Raw genomic sequence first — 17,163 nt, forward strand, 5'->3', positions numbered from 1 at the left:
GATGACTCGAAAAACCAGTAACCTGAGCCAAATATTTAATCACAGGGACATTTAGCAGAGTCCACCTGGTCATACAAGGACTTACTTCCTGCTCTCAGAGCTCAGTGGAGCACAACTAAGGAGATTTTCAGAGGGAGGAGGTTACACAGCCAAGATGAGCTGTTACATTAGTGATGCAGAGAAGTGTGAAAGGGTTTAAAGTAAAGTCGGTGAGCTAAGAAGAGAAAGAAACTGCAGTGGGGGAAAATGGAAAAGGTTGTTGGTCGCCAAAAGTCTAAAAAGCTGTAACTGAAAATCGAAAGAACACAGACCAGGCTTCTGGGAATGAGATGGAACAATTCTATTTTAGCCTAATGCAATTGCTTGCTTACCCTATAAAATGAAATTAAAATCACAAAATACTTATTGTAATAGCTTGTTTGTAGAGGCAGTAACAGAAAAGGCTAGCCCACCGTGCTGATTGGCTACAAAGGAATTCATTCTGCTAGGTAGTCAAAACTCCCAAGTCTCAACATCAGGAGAGGAGTCTTTAATTACTCTCTGTGGCTTATCAATAATGCTGAACCAACAGCAGTGGCTATTTACAGAGTGGCTTTAACACACTGCCTGTGTGTGTGTGTGTGTGGCTAATAACAATAATAATAAACAAAAGCTGCCTCTGGCCAGGCTGGGGTGCGGCCACATTGCTGAGACTGTGCCAGGATATCTAGCTAGTAGCTACTCCCCTCTCCTCTCTGAATGTTCTGCCCACACAGTATCTCTGGTGCTGAGAAACCTGACACAATGAGAGAAGGGAATGTACGGTACAGACCATGTGTCACTATCGCCCTCAGACAAAAAAATTAAGAAATTCAATTTTTCTCCCTTTTTCCAGAAACATACGTCGTCCTCTCTCTGGCGGGACGACCTTCTGCCTGTCTGTCCAATAATACTGACGCCTGGAGAAGCTCTCTGCCGCGGTTTGTTAGGGGACAGCCAGGCCATCGGTGACCGCCGGCTAACCCAGTCACAGGAAAACACTGTCACATTGTGTCTCACTCACCAGAATACAGAGCTAATCAACACTGCATTGTTTCATTTAACAGCAGTCTGTAGGCTACTGCTGCCAAATGTAATATGCCTTTATGACCTTTCCTGAATAATAATGCCAATACCTATTAAATGAGCTGGCGAAATCAGGATCTGTATCCTAGAATGAACTCTTTCTCTAGGCATGCTACCACCGTAATCCTGGGGCAAAGAGTGCCATAACCTATTAGTGTCCCATTCATCTAGAATCTAGAGCAGTGGTGTCAAACATACGGCCGCGAGTGCATCCAATCCGTTCCGCGGGTGGTTTGAGTAATAAAATAAACAATTGTTTAAATGATAATGGACCTAGATTCAAACAGTTTCTGGACTGTGTCCAGCTCGCTAATAATCACTGACAATGAAAGCTAGATAGTCCGGGAACATCGAAAAAAGTATAACAATGGATAGAGGACAATTCTTTGCAAATTTTGGGTGAGGCCCTCCGGAACGCATTGAAGACCAAATGCAGCCCACAGGGCAAAATGAGTTTGACACCCCTGATCTCGCATGAGAGAAGGATGATGGTGAGAGGAAAGGGTAAAAGGATGAACAGAGGAATAAAGAGGGGTGGCAGCGGCGGTAAATGTAGCTAGCAGCAGCCTAACAACCTCACCCTGTTTGTGGCGCAGCACCCCAACGCCACGTCCCAGATTGTTGTTAGCAAACTGTGGTTTAATTATATCTGCATCTGGTTGGTAGGAGGTGGAACTTTGTCCTGGAGACAATTCATCAAAATACACAAAGATGGTATACCAAAATAAACATTGAGTTACGCTGAGATATTCAACAAAACCCATGTGGTGTCAGGGACGGTAATTGGAAGAGATGTTGACTGCAGGTCATACAACTGCTTAGCTATCAAAAGTCAACATAAGACATTTACTTTACAACCGAATGAGCGTACTCGCATGCTCCCTTAAAAGAGCTTCGCTTGAAAAACTAGAAAAAGTGGCAATAGTACCATTTGTCAATTTTGAGACACCATAGCCAGCATACATTTCTTCAAAATAGTCTGAATTAATCTAAGATAACTCAAGAAATCTGTCATTAGGTTTGACGTTTTTGTCAAAGAGATCTTAGACCTGCAATTTTACATTAACTAATATGGTTGGTGGTGTATTATTCAATGAAAAAATGTGCATGAAAACGAGTCGTATCTCGTTGAATGACAAAGACTTTTGAACAATTCCTACTGCTGACCAACAGACGAAGGGGCGTAGACTAAACCCAATTGTTTCATCTAGGAAGCATGCGGGACACTGTAAAGGATCTGTATCCTAAAGTCCATGGGGAATAAGAGCACCTCCTCCCAGCTGCCCACAGCACTGAGGCTAGGAAACACTGTAACCACTGACAGATCTACGATCATCGAGAATTTCAATAAGCATTTTTCCACGGCTGGCCATGCTTCCACCCGACTACCCCTACCCCGGCCAACAGCTCAGCACTCCCTGCAGCAACTTTCCCAAGCCCCCACCCCTCCCGCTTCCACATCACCCAAATACAGACAGCTGATGTTCTGAAAAGGCTGCAAAATCTGGATCCCTACAAATCAGATGGGCTAGACAATCTGGACCATCTCTTTCTAAAATTATACACCGAAATTGATTGCAACCCCTATTACTAGCCTGTTCATCCTCTCTTTCGTATCATCTGAAATCCCCAAAGATTGGAAAGCTGCTGCGGTCATCCCCCTCTTCAAAGTGGGAGACACTCTAGACCCAAATGGTTATAGACCTAAATCCATTCTGCCCTGCCTTTCTAAAATCTTCGAAAGCCAAGTTAACAAACAGATCACCGACCATTTCGAATCCTACTGTACCTTCTCCACTACGCAATCTGGTTTCCGAACTGGTCATGGGTGCACCTCAAACACGCTCAAGGTCCTAAACGATATCATAACCGCCAACGATAAAAGACAGTACTGTGCGGCAGTCTTCATGGACCTGGCCAAGGCTTTCGACTCTGTCAATCACCGCATTCTTATCGGCAGAGTCAATAGCCTTGGCTTCTCAAATGACTGCCTCGCCTGGTTCACCAACTACTTCTCAGACAGAGTTCAGTGTGTCAAATCGGAGGGCCTGTTGTCCGGACCTCTGGCAGTCTCTATGGCCACAGGGTTCAATTCTAATGCCAACTCTTTTCTCTGCATTAATCAATGATGTTGCTCTTGCTGCTGGTGATTCTCTGATCCACCTCTATGCAGACGACACCATTCTGTATTTTTCCGGCCCTTCTTTGGACACTGTGCTAACAAACCTCCAAACGAGTTTCAACGCCATACAACACTCCTTCCGTGGCCTCCAACTGCTTTTAAATGCTAGTAAAACTAAGTGCATGCTCTTCAACCGATTGCTGCCCGCACCCTCCTGCCCGACTAGCATCACTACTCTGGAAGGTTCCGACTTAGGCATTTGTAGTTGTCCATATATTCTAGGTGTCTGGTTAGACTGTAAACTCTCCTTCCAGACTCATATTAAACATCTCCAACCCAAAATTAAATCTAGAATTGGCTTCCTATTTCACAACAAAGCCTCCTTCACTCATGCTGCCATACATACCCTCGTAAACCTGACTATCCTACCGATCCTTGACTTTGGCGATGTCATTTACAAAATAGCCTCCAACACTCTACTCAGCAAACTGGATGTAGTCCATCACAGTGCCATCCGTTTTGTCACAAAAGACCCATATACTACCCACCACTGCAACCTGTATGCTTTCGTTGGCTGGCCCTCACTACATATTCGTCGCCAAACCCACTGGCTCCGCCTTACCTCAGCTCACTGGTCACTATAGCAACACCCACCCGTAGCACGCGCTCCAGCAGGTATATTTCACTGGTCATCCCCAAAGCCAACACTTCCTTTGGCCGCCTTTCCTTCCAGTTCTCTGCTGCCAATGACTGGAAAGAATTGCAAAAATCACTGAAGCTGGAGACGTATCTCCCTCTAACTTTAAGCATCAGCTGTCAGAGCCGCTTACCGATCACTGTACCTGTACACAGCCAATCTGTAAATAGCACACCCAACTACCTCATATTGTTACTTATCCTCTTGCTCTTTTGCACCCCAGTATCTCTACTTGCACATCATCATCTGCACATCTATCACTCCAGTTTAATTGCTAAATTGTAATTATTTTGCCTCTGTGGCCCATTTATTGCCTTAACTCCCTACTCTTCTACATTTGCACACACTGTACATAGATTTTTCTATTGTGTTATTGACTGTACGTTTGTTTATGTGTAACCCTGTGTTGTTGTTTTTGTCGCACTGCTTTGCTTTATCTTGGCCAGGTCGCAGTTATGAGAACTTGTTCAACTGGCCTACCTGGATAAATAAAGGTGAAATATATATATTTTTAAATACGGACGCCTTAAGTGTATTCAATTGGGAATACTCTGTGGCACTGTCCTGTTAAAGATAGCTGTGCAAATGACAAAGGATGGATAGAAGGTTTCAGATGACTTCAGTTTATACTTACACAGACTGATTAACTGTAGGTTTACACAACCCTGCTGGTTCAGCTAGAGAGTGCTGTTTTACAGGACACAGCTGTGCACCCCTGCATCTAAACCAAGTATACACCCCTGGGGAAATCTTCCCAAATGTTTTATCCCGACCTCCCTCTAATGTAAGCTACAGTGTTTCCCCTTATAAATCTGCCATTTCTCAACTTCCTGCTCCGGGCAGGGTGCACACCCAATACCAGCGAGAGAGAGCAGTTGAAGGACAAACAAGGCTGTCACAGTGTCAAAGCCCTTTCTGCTGGGCCTACACATCATAGCTGGGACACAGGCCCCTCAACAGGGCCCTAATTTACTTAACAGGAATATAAAAATTGGGTCCTTGCTATCTGGGATCCTCGGGATGTCCCTAACCCCATTGAAGTTGACATTGTAAATGGTTAAGGTAAGGGTTAAGGTTAGGGTAAGGGTTTATGGTACGCAAGTCCAAAGGATCCCAGATAGCATTAACCATAAAAACAGCCACCAATCAACAACAAAAAAATGACAGCATTTTCCGGTCAGGTTTGTACGTCACGGCTGGTTCGAGCAGTACTGCATGTCTCCCTTCACTGTATTAGTACAGAGCTAAGAGGAGATTTACAGCGAGAGCTGTGTGGCCTCAAGGGAAATATCATTCCTGTTAGTTTATTACTCAATTGATACACTCAGGATTCCAGTTGAAAATTGAAAGAACGTATAAAGTGTTTCCTGTATGCTCTTTCATAACCACATCTGTGAGTGAACTTTGTTCATCATTTTTGCAGCCGGTTTCTAGATGACTATTCACTCATTCAGAGAAGAGCCAACGGCAACAGATATGACTGAGAATACAGCGTATGATTTGCTTAGGTCCACAAATTACTGTCCAATTTTATATCTAAAGCTGTGTGTTTGATCAAAGACAGAATACCGTACTAGCTAAAAGAGCAAGACAAGCCTTCTGATGTAGTTAAAGAACACATGATGCTGTTCACAGGGAATGCGGCACAATTCTCAGAGTGACAATAAATACTACAAGCAATGAATTAGTCATAATTTTAAGTGCAACTGCCACCTAGCTAACGTTCTGAGCAGAACCAAAATATATGAACAGCTACATAATCGCTCACATGTCAACATTTTCCACTCATGTGTTTTAAGAAGTTCTGAAATCCTGCATCATGTGGAACAAGGGCTGTTCAGAAGATATTAGTGCTGTTAATCTGTTTAATGAGTCTTCCTTGGTGGAATGAGGGGATGGCAGGCAGACTCGACTACGGCATAGTCAGAACGTCATATGGAGAGCGGGAGGGAGAGGAGAGGCTCAGGGCACATCCTAGACCTTCTCTGTTGCTTTAGGGATGGAGAAGAAATCCAAAGCAAACACACGGACCAAGTTTTAAGAAAGCAGTAGCTTTTAGTTTTAGTCCCCATTTAAACCTCTGCAGGAAGGATCAAGAGGCTTTTTAGACATGCTCTACACAGTGTACAAAACATTAAGAACACCTTCCTAACATTGAGCTGCACCCCCCTTTTCCCCTCAGAACAGCCTCAATTCGTCAGGGCATGAACTCTACAAAGGTGTCGAAAGTTTTCCACGGGGATGCTTCGCACAGTTGTGTCGAGTTAGCTTGATGTCTTTTGGGCGGTGGTCCATTCTTGAAACACACGAGAAACTGTTGAGTGAAAAACCGGTGTGCATGGCACTTACTGTACTACCATACCCCGTTCAAAGGCACTTAAATATTTTGTCACCCTCTGAATGGCACACATACACAACTCATGTCTCAAACCTGTCTCCTCCCCTTCATCTACACTGATTGAAGTGGATTTAACTGTTGATATCAATAAGGGAGCATAGCTTTCACCTGGTCAGTACATCACGGGAAAAGCAGGTTCATAATGTTTTGTCCACTCACTGTATATCACATTTTACAGTGAAACAAAAACAGCATGTACTGTACAATATGCTACTTTGGATATTACATTAGGACAATGGGTTTTCCATATTGAAACTAGTGCTCATTCTGACTGACAAGCTATGGACTTCCACTAAAACGTCCACTCCTTTTTCTGTCAGTATTGCAGATTACCCAGGTATAAAATGAAACGTCTTACAATAACCGATGTTCCCCTATACAGAGGCCAAGGCTGTGTGTAGGTGCTATTCTAGCAGAGGTAAAGCCCACAAGCCTGGAGATAGAATAGCTCATTATACCAAACATCTGTCTTTAATATATATATATATATATATATATATATATATATATATATAAATAAGAGAGAGATGCTTCTGAAACTAGGGGCTTTCTGAGACCCTCTCATGTGAGACAGACACTCTCTCTTCCAGCCACACCCTGTAGCGTACTGGAGAGAGACCAGCCTGGTCTGCTTTAGTCGAACTCAGTCTTCATAACAGTCATGAGAGAGTGAACTAACACAAACATGGCTTTGGGCTGTTTGATCTGGATTGTATATACATATCAAAACTCACGTTCCCAACGCATCCGGACCAAAATCCCTGCTCCCATGCCTTTCACCAGGCTGGAATGTGGGCTCGAGCCCTGGTACTTACCAAGACGGTCGCTGTACTGACAGTGTGGATGCCGCGCCTACACATTGTCTCAACACCACTTAATTTGTTTATTTTCTTCACAACGTTAAAACGCCAAGGCTCTCGATACAGGTCATGTTGAGACAAACCTCTTCTCTGAGGGTAACAAAGCTGCCTCTGCCTACAAAGATTATTCAGCAGATCAGCCTGCCTTGCTCTGCTCTGTTAAGAGTAGCAGTTTATCCTCAACAGTTTAGCCTCAACCGTTGTGACCTGAAAGAGGATCCCATGTAGCAATACTTCAGTTGATTGGTGAAGCTGAAAGTTAGTCTGTTTATTCTCTGAGGACAGGCAAGACCAGGGTGAACCTACTATTGAAGATGTATGAGTACTTTGTATGGGATACGCAGGGTATACATCGTCCAGTGAAATGCTTACTTGCAGGTTCCTTCGACAACACAACAATACATTTTAAAAGATAAGAATAGAAACAAAGTAAATGACAGTGGAATATATACAGTGGGGAGAACAAGTATTTGATACACTGCCGATTTTGCAGGTTTTCCTACTTACAAAGCATGTAGAGGTTTGTAATTTTTTATCATAGGTACACTTCAACTGTGAGAGACAGAATCTAAAACAAAAATCACATTGTATGATTTTTAAGTAATTAATTTGCATTGTATTGCATGACATAAGTATTTGATCACCTACCAACCAGTAAGAATTCCGGCTCTCACAGACCTGTTAGTTTTTCTTTAAGAAGCCCTCCTGTTCTACACTCATTACCTGTATTAACTGCACCTGTTTGAACTCGTTACCTGTATAAAAGACCATACCACTCATTCTGTATAAAAGTCCATACACTCAATCAAACAGACTCCAACCTCTCCACAATGGCCAAGACCAGAGAGCTGTGTAAGGACATCAGGGATAACATTGTAGACCTGCACAAGGCTGGGATGGGCTACAGGACAATAGGCAAGCAGCTTGGTGAGAAGGCAACAACTGTTGGCGCAATTATTAGAAAATGGAAGAAGTTCAAGATAAATGGAAGAAGTTCAAGATGAAGGTCAATCACCCTCGGTCTGGGGCTCCATGCAAGATCTCACCTCGTGGGGCATCAATGATCATGAGGAAGGTGAGGGATCAGCCCACAACTACACGGCAGGACCTGGTCAATGACCTGAAGAGAGCTGGGACCACAGTCTCAAAGAAAACCATTAGTAACACACTACGCCGTCATGGATTAAAATCCTGCAGCGCACGCAAGGTCCTCCCTGCTCAAGCCAGCGTATGTCCATGTCCGTCTGAAGTTTGCCAATGACCATCTGGATGATCCAGAGGAGGAATGGGAGAAGATCATGTGGTCTGATGAGACAAAAATTTAGCTTTTTGGTCTAAACTCCACTCGCCGTGTTTGGAGGAAGAAGAAGGATGAGTACAACCCCAAGAACACCATCTCAACCGTGAAGCACAGAGGTGGAAAAATCATTCTTTTGGGATGCTTTTCTGCAAAGGGGACAGGACGACTGCACCGTATTGAGGGGAGGATGGATGGGGCCATGTATCACGAGATCTTGGCCAACAACCTCCTTCCCTCAGTAAGAGCATTGAAGATGGGTCGTGGCTGGGTCTTCCAGCATGACAATGACCCAAAACACACAGCCAGGGCAACTAAGGAGTGAGAAGCATCTCAAGGTCCTGGAGTGGCCTAGCCAGTCTCCAGACCTGAACCCAATAGAAAATCTTTGGAGGGAGCTGAAAGTCCGTATTGCCCAGCGACAGCCCCGAAACCTGAAGGATCTGGAGAAGGTCTGTATGGAGGAGTGGGCCAAAATCCCTGCTGCAGTGTGTGCAAACCTGGTCAAGAACCACAGGAAACGTATGATCTCTGTAATTGCAAACAAAGGTTTCTGTACCAAATATTAAGTTCTGCTTTTCTGATGTATCAAATACTTATGTCATGCAATAAAATGCAAATGAATTACTTAAAAATCATACAATGTGATTTTCTGGATTTTTGTTTTAGATTCCGTCTCTCACAGTTGAAGTGTACCTATGATAGAAATTACAGACCTCTACATGCTTTGTAAGTAGGAAAACCTGCAAAATCGTCAGTCTATCAAATACTTGTTCTCCCCCCTGTATATATATTTTGCATAAGTATAATACAGGAAGGCACAATTTATAGTCCAATGTTTACACATGTATTGGGGAAGGAGGGCAGCGTATAAACTGAGCAGTATAATAAGAATCTGGTAGCAGCAGTTGTGATGTGTGTGTAGCATGAATGTATGCGTATGTGTATGTCTATGTGTATGTGTTCATGAGTGAGCGCATGTGTGCTAAGGTGTGGCGAATCAGAGCATGTGGTCAGTCCAGTTCAAGTGTTCAGCAGTCTGATGACTTGTAGATAGAAACAGTCTCTGAGCCTGTTGGTATCAGAACTGATGGTCCAATACAGTCTGCCCGACGGTAAGGGAGAGAACAGCTCTTGGCTGGGGTGTGTAGGGTCCTTGATGCTGGGGGCCTTCATCACAGTTTAGAGTAAATGTCCTGGGTGGGAGCAGGGAAGTACTATCGTCCTGGCAGTGCTTCATCTTAAGATGATGTGTTCAATTTCAGTGTTTTACTGTAAAATAACAAAATAAACTAAGTTATGCAAAGATCCAATCTAAAACGTCAGAGGGTGTGTACATGGGTATTTGCACAGGTAACATCTGAAAACCGGCACGTCAACTAGAAGCAGGGACACCCCACTGTCCAAAACCGCTCCAAAACAGAGTCAGGGCCAAGCAGGCCTTTGACAACCAATTACATCTGACAATACTGATACCATCTCAATCCAGGCCATCCAATGAGCTTTGTTCCTTTTCTGTTGCCTGGGTTGTTTCCTCGCTTGATAGCTGAATGAGTCTGCCTGTCATCTCAGCATTCCCAGTCAGTGTCACTCCACTCCCATTGATAACAGTCTAAGCCACACTGTATTGTGGAGTTGATGGGCCAATGCGACCTCCTTTGTCAGGGGGATCCGGAGTCCCCTGATGGGGTTTAGGGGGTTCCACGCAGTGTGGCTCAAGGGGAGTAAGTCAGTCTCCTATAAGGCAGATATGGCCTCTGACATGGCCCTCACTCTATTCAACCAGTGTCTCACCCAGTGGACTTTCTCCAAATCGGAGAGAGTTGGGGCCAAGAGCGGAACAGAGGGTCATTGAGGCGGTTGGTTGACTGTTGGCTCAGGCTGGGCCCTGCTCTGCTGCTGGCCAAAAGCAGCTTTTTAGATCAGTTCCCTCCTGACGCTGGCTACCAAGGCCTGGAACTGGCAAGCTTTCTGCTAGGCCTGATGGGTCTGTTGACAGTCCCATCAGACAGGGAAGTGTAGCGTGGCCTCGAATGGCCTGCTGAGGCTGAATAGCATCTATTGGCCACTTGAAGCTCTTGAACAGAGTTTGGACTTTGTCCTTGTGTAAAATTCTATTAAAGTATTTGGCAATGCTGTTCTCAGGGCAGCCGTTAGGGACATAATATTATTATGTAGGCTACAGTGTAATAATAGGGCCTTGGGGTTATCACATCCACAGAGAACAATAGAAGGTCATCTGGGGAAGAGTTGACGCCTATCTAGTTCAAGGAAACGTCTGCTCTATCTATGATCACACAAATATCTTGATTAATGGTTTAGTCGAGCTTATCTAAGAGTGTCCCTACCATACATGTCCTCAGTGTAACTATGCCAACCTGAACCTGTAGGCCTGTACAGAGTAACTATGACTACCTCACACCCATCTGGTGACCTTACTTTTGATATTCATAAAGTCTACAGCCCTTTAGAGCATTTGAGGTTTTTCTTCCCTCCCAGAATACTTATGACTATCCACACTCACTTTGTATGTTGCCAAATGTCTGTTATTTCCTCAAGCGCCAGTACTTTCACTGCCAGACAGACATATGAGGTCATATGATGGATAGAGAGATGAATTCAATGCAAGCATCAGCAGCATTGGGTTTTTCTACCTCATGTCTGATAAACACAGCCTCCGTCATTGCTGTAATTGTCTGTTATTTATGGACCTGCTGGTAGCCATTTTGAAATTAAGTTCTAAGAATGGCAAAGACCGGAGTCTTCCTGTTCTGAGACAAATCAATCATTAAGACCTTTGGGAGGCCTGACGTGTCATCAGGTTGCCATTCGTTTTTCTCTGGCCCTCCCTAACCAGGAAATGCAGGATTTACACTTTCCACCAAGCTCATGTTACACCATCCTTCAGGGAGCAGAACTGTGGCACTATGGCCTCCCAGTCCTTCCATTCCTACACAACCACCAAGAAGGACATAAGACTTCTGGTGTAGTGTGACATCTGAAGACATACAGTTCTGCCACCTGAAATATGTTCTGCCACCTGAAATACTGTATGAACTACCACCAGTAAAACACTTGACCTGACAGATACTGCTTTTCATTATAGTAGCATTGCGGCACAAATAAAACCAGAATGGGAACTAACAGCCTCTTCACTTCGATATCACTTCGATATACAGTACAATCAAGCAGCACAACAGGCATGGTTCTCCACTGTGCCATTGTTTGCCTTGCGCTGGGAATGCAGCATTGATTGGCACTTTAATAAAAGATGCCAACTTCCTTTCTCTTACACCCTGTCATCCATTTCAATAGTTGTTTATTCATTCATCATGACCCTGACAGCACATGGTGGTGGTGTAGTCTGGCTGTGGCATTACCAGACTGATAACGCTATTAGGAGTGGTTTCACTGAACTGACACATTTAGCGCCAAGCAATCCTTTCAGTGAGGCACTAGAGCTGACACAGAGCCCCCTACAAATGGACTGCCCCAGAAACCAAACATTTTAAATTGGTGCCTTCAAGTCCAGTGCTAAACACCGAAGTGGGTACACACAGAGCGCTTATCATGAGCTAGTGTTCTCCATGCTGAACGCAGACACAAATATGTAACCGAACAGGACAATTGTTAATTGGGTTAGCACCCTTCTGTGAACTACAGAGAAAGCTAATGCAAAAGTCCAATAAGCGACAGACCAAATCTGCCACATTTCAACACTGCACTCTCTCAGCCTTGCCACAATACTTGGCCAGTGTACCTCCCTGTCCCATATCTCTGTGTGGAGTGAAAGATTCCGTGCCATCCGAGTTGCTGTGATTCATATTAAAAATCAGGGGACACTCAGTCTCACGGTGACAACGGCTCGTAAAATCATGGGTTCCATAGGGTGTCTGAGGAGGTCCAGAGGCCTCAGGTCTGTCACTAGCATGCTAATGAAACCACAGCGTGAAGGGACTGACAGCAACATGTATCATTCACTAACACCTCATCTCAAACATATTTTACTATGTAAACTAATAAAGTATCTTAATATCATAAATAATATCCCTCATTCATTCCCTGGAGTCTGCAATGATTTATGTGTGTGTGTAAACATACTGTACATGGTTTTTGCATGAGACTGTCAATCAAATGTATTTATAAAGCCCTTTTTATGTCAACAGATGACAAAGTGCTATACAGAAACCCAGTCTAAACCCCCAAACAGCAGGCAATGCAGATGAAGCAGCACAGTGGCTAGGAAAATCTCCCTAGGAAGGCAGGAACCTAGGAAGAAACCTAGAGAGGAATCAGGCTCTGAGGGATGGCCAGTCCTCTTCTGGCTGTGCCGGCAAGTGTGAGCATGTGTGTTCTGTGTTTGTGTGTGTCGCGCTCTGCTCTGAACATCTGTCCCCTGCTCCACCCAGTGCCTCATGTTAGTTCCTGTTGTGACCTCCTGGTATGTCATAGCTCTGCGCACAAGACAACAACTAACTTTCCCCCAGGTCGTTGTTGCAAATGAGAGGGTATTCTCAGTCAACTCACCTGGTTAAATAAAGAATAAACCAACCAAGCCCATAGGACCCGAGTCAACAAACAGAAACCACCAGAGAGAACAGAAGCTTTTAGGCTGTGTTTGTATTATTCACTGAGACACAACTTCTATCTCAGCAAACTTGAGTGATGGAAGTCAAATCATATTGTATTTGTCACATGCGCCGAATACAACAGGTGTAGACCTTACAGTGAAATACTTACAAGTCCTTAACCAACAATGCAGTTGTAAGAAAATAGAGTTCAGAAAATATTTACTAACTAAACCACAGTTTTAAGTCACAATAAAATAACAATAATGAGGCTATATACAGGGGGTAGCAGTACCGAGTCAATGTCCTGTGGTACAGGTTAGTTGAGGTCATTTGTACATGTAGGTAGGGGTAAAGTGAATATGCATAGATAAGAGAGTCCACTTTGTTCTTTAGGTTTTGCACATGAGAAGGGGAACAAAAGCAGCACTGACAGACCCAAACACACTTCAATGAGCAGGCAATGCTGTGGCATGCAGGCAGACTGCACGGGACAGAGAGGCTCAGATGCTCTTCCCTCTGTTGGGAGCATGCTCAGTGGAGTGTGCTCATCAAAGCCCTCTTTCATCCTCTAATGTGCTGCAAAACAAGGCAACGTGAGACTCCCCGTCTGGTTAACAGCTCCAAAACATACCATCTAACACGGAGCAATGTTAGGGCTCTCCTACACTGTCAAATAGTTCCACAACACCGTCTAACATGGCACGATGCTATTGCTCTCCTCCTCCAGCACAATGCTGCTTACAAAACCCCTGCCACTCCTCTCTCCTTAGCTCTCCTCTCCTGCCACTGTTGTCTTGGAACAGCCAATAGCTACAGCCATGTTGTTTGGTGTTTTGGGGAGCGCTACGGTAGAGGGTTGAAGATTAGTGTTGAGAAGGGGGTGGGGGTACGGTCTTATCTGAAAGGCACATTTTTAAAATGGCTCTTTCCTTCCTGCTCCCCCCCCCCCCCCCATGGTCTCCCTATCTCTTTATACGTGTAGCTGTCACCCAGTCCTCTTCTCTTCCCTCCCTGCACTACCTCAATATTTCATTATGTGCTGGAGCACGTCCGGCATTACCTCATGATCTCGGAGCGCTCTTCCTCTCCCGCTCAGTGAATTAAGGAGGATGCAGGGACCTCCTATCAGACAGACAACACAAAGTCCCCATCATCCTGAAATGTACAAGTGCTTCACCTGCCACCATGAAATCCCACGTCTTTACGAGCCTGATACTACAGAGCCTGCCGCTGTTCATCCACTAACGTTAGCGTGCATAGCAACGCAGGACAACACAGCCCTGGGATCTGCTCTGCCTTCCTCCCTGCTAGTCTTACCTTGCAGCTGCTTAAAACGGCCCTCCAGCTGGTTGTAGTTGAAGGCAGCCTGTTTGGCGGAGTAGCCCGGATCAGGGCCAGGGCTGGAGGCTAGAGAGGGGCCAGGCCCAGAAGAAGGGGACAGGGCCCCTGGGGAGTGGGACCCTGGAGAGAGATGCCCTGGGGACAAGGGGCCAGGCATACTGGTCGCCCTCTGTAGCTCCATCAGTCCAGTAGAAAATAAAAGGGCTGGGGAAAGTGGATTGAAGAGGGTTTCGCTGGTCCCCCCCTTCTAAAATATAAATGTCCAATGGTGGCTGAGATGTAAGAAGTTAACTGGAAAAGTCCCTCTGTGGGTGATCCTGCAGCAGTCAGCCCCGGGGTGAAATGCTGGCACAACAACACCGCAGCATCCCGCTTGCCTCAGACTTCTTTCCTCCCTTCCACCATCATCCCCCCATCCTCACACAGGCTGCCGACACTCCAACATGCACAATGAGAAAGATAGTGCTGCGCTCCAATGTGGTAAAAGCCACAGAGAGGGGAAGAGAGAGAGAGAGAGACACACTGATTCAGAGAAAGCACGCTGGACTCTGTACTCCTGCAATGAGCGGAAGACTGCTCAAACACTGCACACCTTTCAAACCTTAGGGAGGGGTGGGAGGAGCCAGCAGCCTGGAATTTCTTTAGCAGCCACTCACAGCCCTTATGTTTAGTGGTGATGTCACAGCTGCATTACCATAAGGGGGAGTGGGAGGGAAAGAGGAGCAGAGGGCTGTACCAAATGGAAAGGGGGAGGAGGAGACTTGGCCGAGACCTTCCCCATTTCTAAGCACATTCGTAATATCAAGAGACAAAACATCCCATATTTCATTGAATCATAGATACTCATGCAACAAACAAAAAAACTTCCCGACTGTGTCCTGCCAACACATCCTGTTATAGTTCACGGTAAAGCGCCTCCCCGTCCTTCTCACACGAGTGTGTGGGCCTCACTAAAACTTTTGAACGGCCATACAAAACCGGAAGAATTAGCTCTGTGTAATAATATCCTAGACAGTGAACAGGTCTCTCCAGTCCTGTCCTCTCCATTATTTAGCCATGTAGTCCACCTGACCCACCGCTTGAAGTGAGGGGTTATTGCACAAAATTGAGACTTCTATTGATCAAAAAAACAATACATGTCCATTTGCTTGGCTCTCCCTCTGACAAGAATGGACATCTATAGTTGTTAGACTAGTCCAACAGCACAATGCTCCCACCCATCTGAAACCCCTTCGCAGAAAGCCCCCCTTAAATATATTTCAAAGCTGGTCTTTCTCAAATTCCAGGCATTTTATGGTATGAGATTTCATCATCAGCTTTAAAATGGAAGGCATGGCTTTGGGGGGAACAAAAAGGTTTCTACTCCCCAAAGCTCATGCGAATTCCCCCTAGCTGGACCATTACTCCTGGCTATTTATACTGTAATATATCTAAACACCGCTGCTGGTTTTCACAGGGCAGTCAGCCTAACATGACTACATACTAGAAGTCGACCGATTAACCAGAATGGCCGATTAATTAGGGCCGATTTCAAGTTTTCATAACAATCGGAAATCGGTATTTTTGGACACCGCTTTTTATTTTTTTACACCTTTATTTAACTAGGCAAGTCAGTTAAGAACACATTCTAATTTTCAATGAAGGCCTAGGAACGGTGGGTTAACTGCTTTGTTCAGGGGCAGAACGACAGATTTTTACCTTGTCAGCTTGGGGATTCGTTTTTGCAACCTTCCGGTTACTAGTCCAACGCTCTAACCACCTGCCTTACATTGCACTCCACGAGGAGCCTGCATGGCAAGCTGACTACCTGTTACGCGAGGGCAGCAAGAAGCCAAGGTAAGTTGCTAGCTAGCATTAAACTTATCTAATAAAAAACAATCAATCTTAACATAATCACAAGTTAACTACACATGGTTGATATTAGTTTATCTAGCGTGTCCTGCGTTGCATATAATCGATGCGGTGCCTGTTAATTTCTCATCGAATCACAGCCTACTTCGCCAAATGGGTGATGATTTTGCACTGTCGTTGCACCAAACCTAAGCATAAACATCAATGCCTTTCTTTAAAATCAATACACAAGTATATATTTTTAAACCTGCATATTTAGTTCATATTACCTGCTAACATGAATTTCTTATAATTAGGGAAATTGTGTCACTTCTCTTGCGTTCCGTGCAAGCAGTCAGAGTATATGCAGCAGTTTGGGCCGCCTGGCTCGTTGCGAACTGTGTGAAGTTCATTTATTCCTAACAAAGACCATAATTCATTTGCCAGAATTTTACATTATTATGACATAACGTTGAAGGTTGTACAATGTAACAGCAATATTTAGACTTAGGGCTGCCACTCGTTAGATAAAATACGGAACGGTTCCGTATTTCACTGAAAGAATAAACGTTTTGTTTTCGAAACAATAGTTTCCGGATTCGACCATATCAATGACCAAAGGCTCGTATTTCTGTGTGTTATAATTAAGTCTATGATTTGATATAGCAGTCTGACTGAGCGATGGTAGGCAGCAGCAGGCTCGTAAGCATTCACTCAAACAGCACTTTCGTGCGTTTTGCCAGCAGCTCTTCGCAGTGAGCTGTTTATGACTTCAAGCCTATCAACTCCAGAGATTAGGCTGGTGTTACCGATGTGAAATGGCTAGCTAGTTAGCGGGGTGCGCGCTAATAGCGTTTCAATCGGTGACGTCACTCGCTCTGAGACTTGGAGTAGTTGTTCCCCTTGCTCTGCAAGGGCCGCGGCTTTTGTGGAGCGATGGGTA

At 44.8% G+C, this 17,163-nt stretch overlaps 1 protein-coding gene across 2 annotated transcripts in view; it reads right to left on the bottom strand.

Annotated features, from left to right (window-relative positions):
* Window positions 1-17,163, bottom strand: part of LOC129836461 (spectrin beta chain, non-erythrocytic 1-like) — a 138,736-nt gene that overhangs the window by 78,012 nt on the left and 43,561 nt on the right. The window contains exon 1 of one of the 2 annotated variants that reach the window (XM_055902665.1): window positions 14,367-14,962. The exons of the other annotated variant lie outside the window; for it this stretch is intronic. Within the exon in view, the coding sequence (XP_055758640.1) occupies window positions 14,367-14,571 (205 nt within the window). The 5' untranslated portion in view covers window positions 14,572-14,962. Of the gene's footprint in view, window positions 1-14,366; window positions 14,963-17,163 lie in introns of those variants that run through there. 2 annotated transcript variants of the gene reach the window in all.

The sequence above is a fragment of the Salvelinus fontinalis genome, chromosome 37 (genome assembly GCF_029448725.1).
Source record: "Salvelinus fontinalis isolate EN_2023a chromosome 37, ASM2944872v1, whole genome shotgun sequence".
Lineage (NCBI taxonomy): Eukaryota > Metazoa > Chordata > Actinopteri > Salmoniformes > Salmonidae > Salvelinus > Salvelinus fontinalis.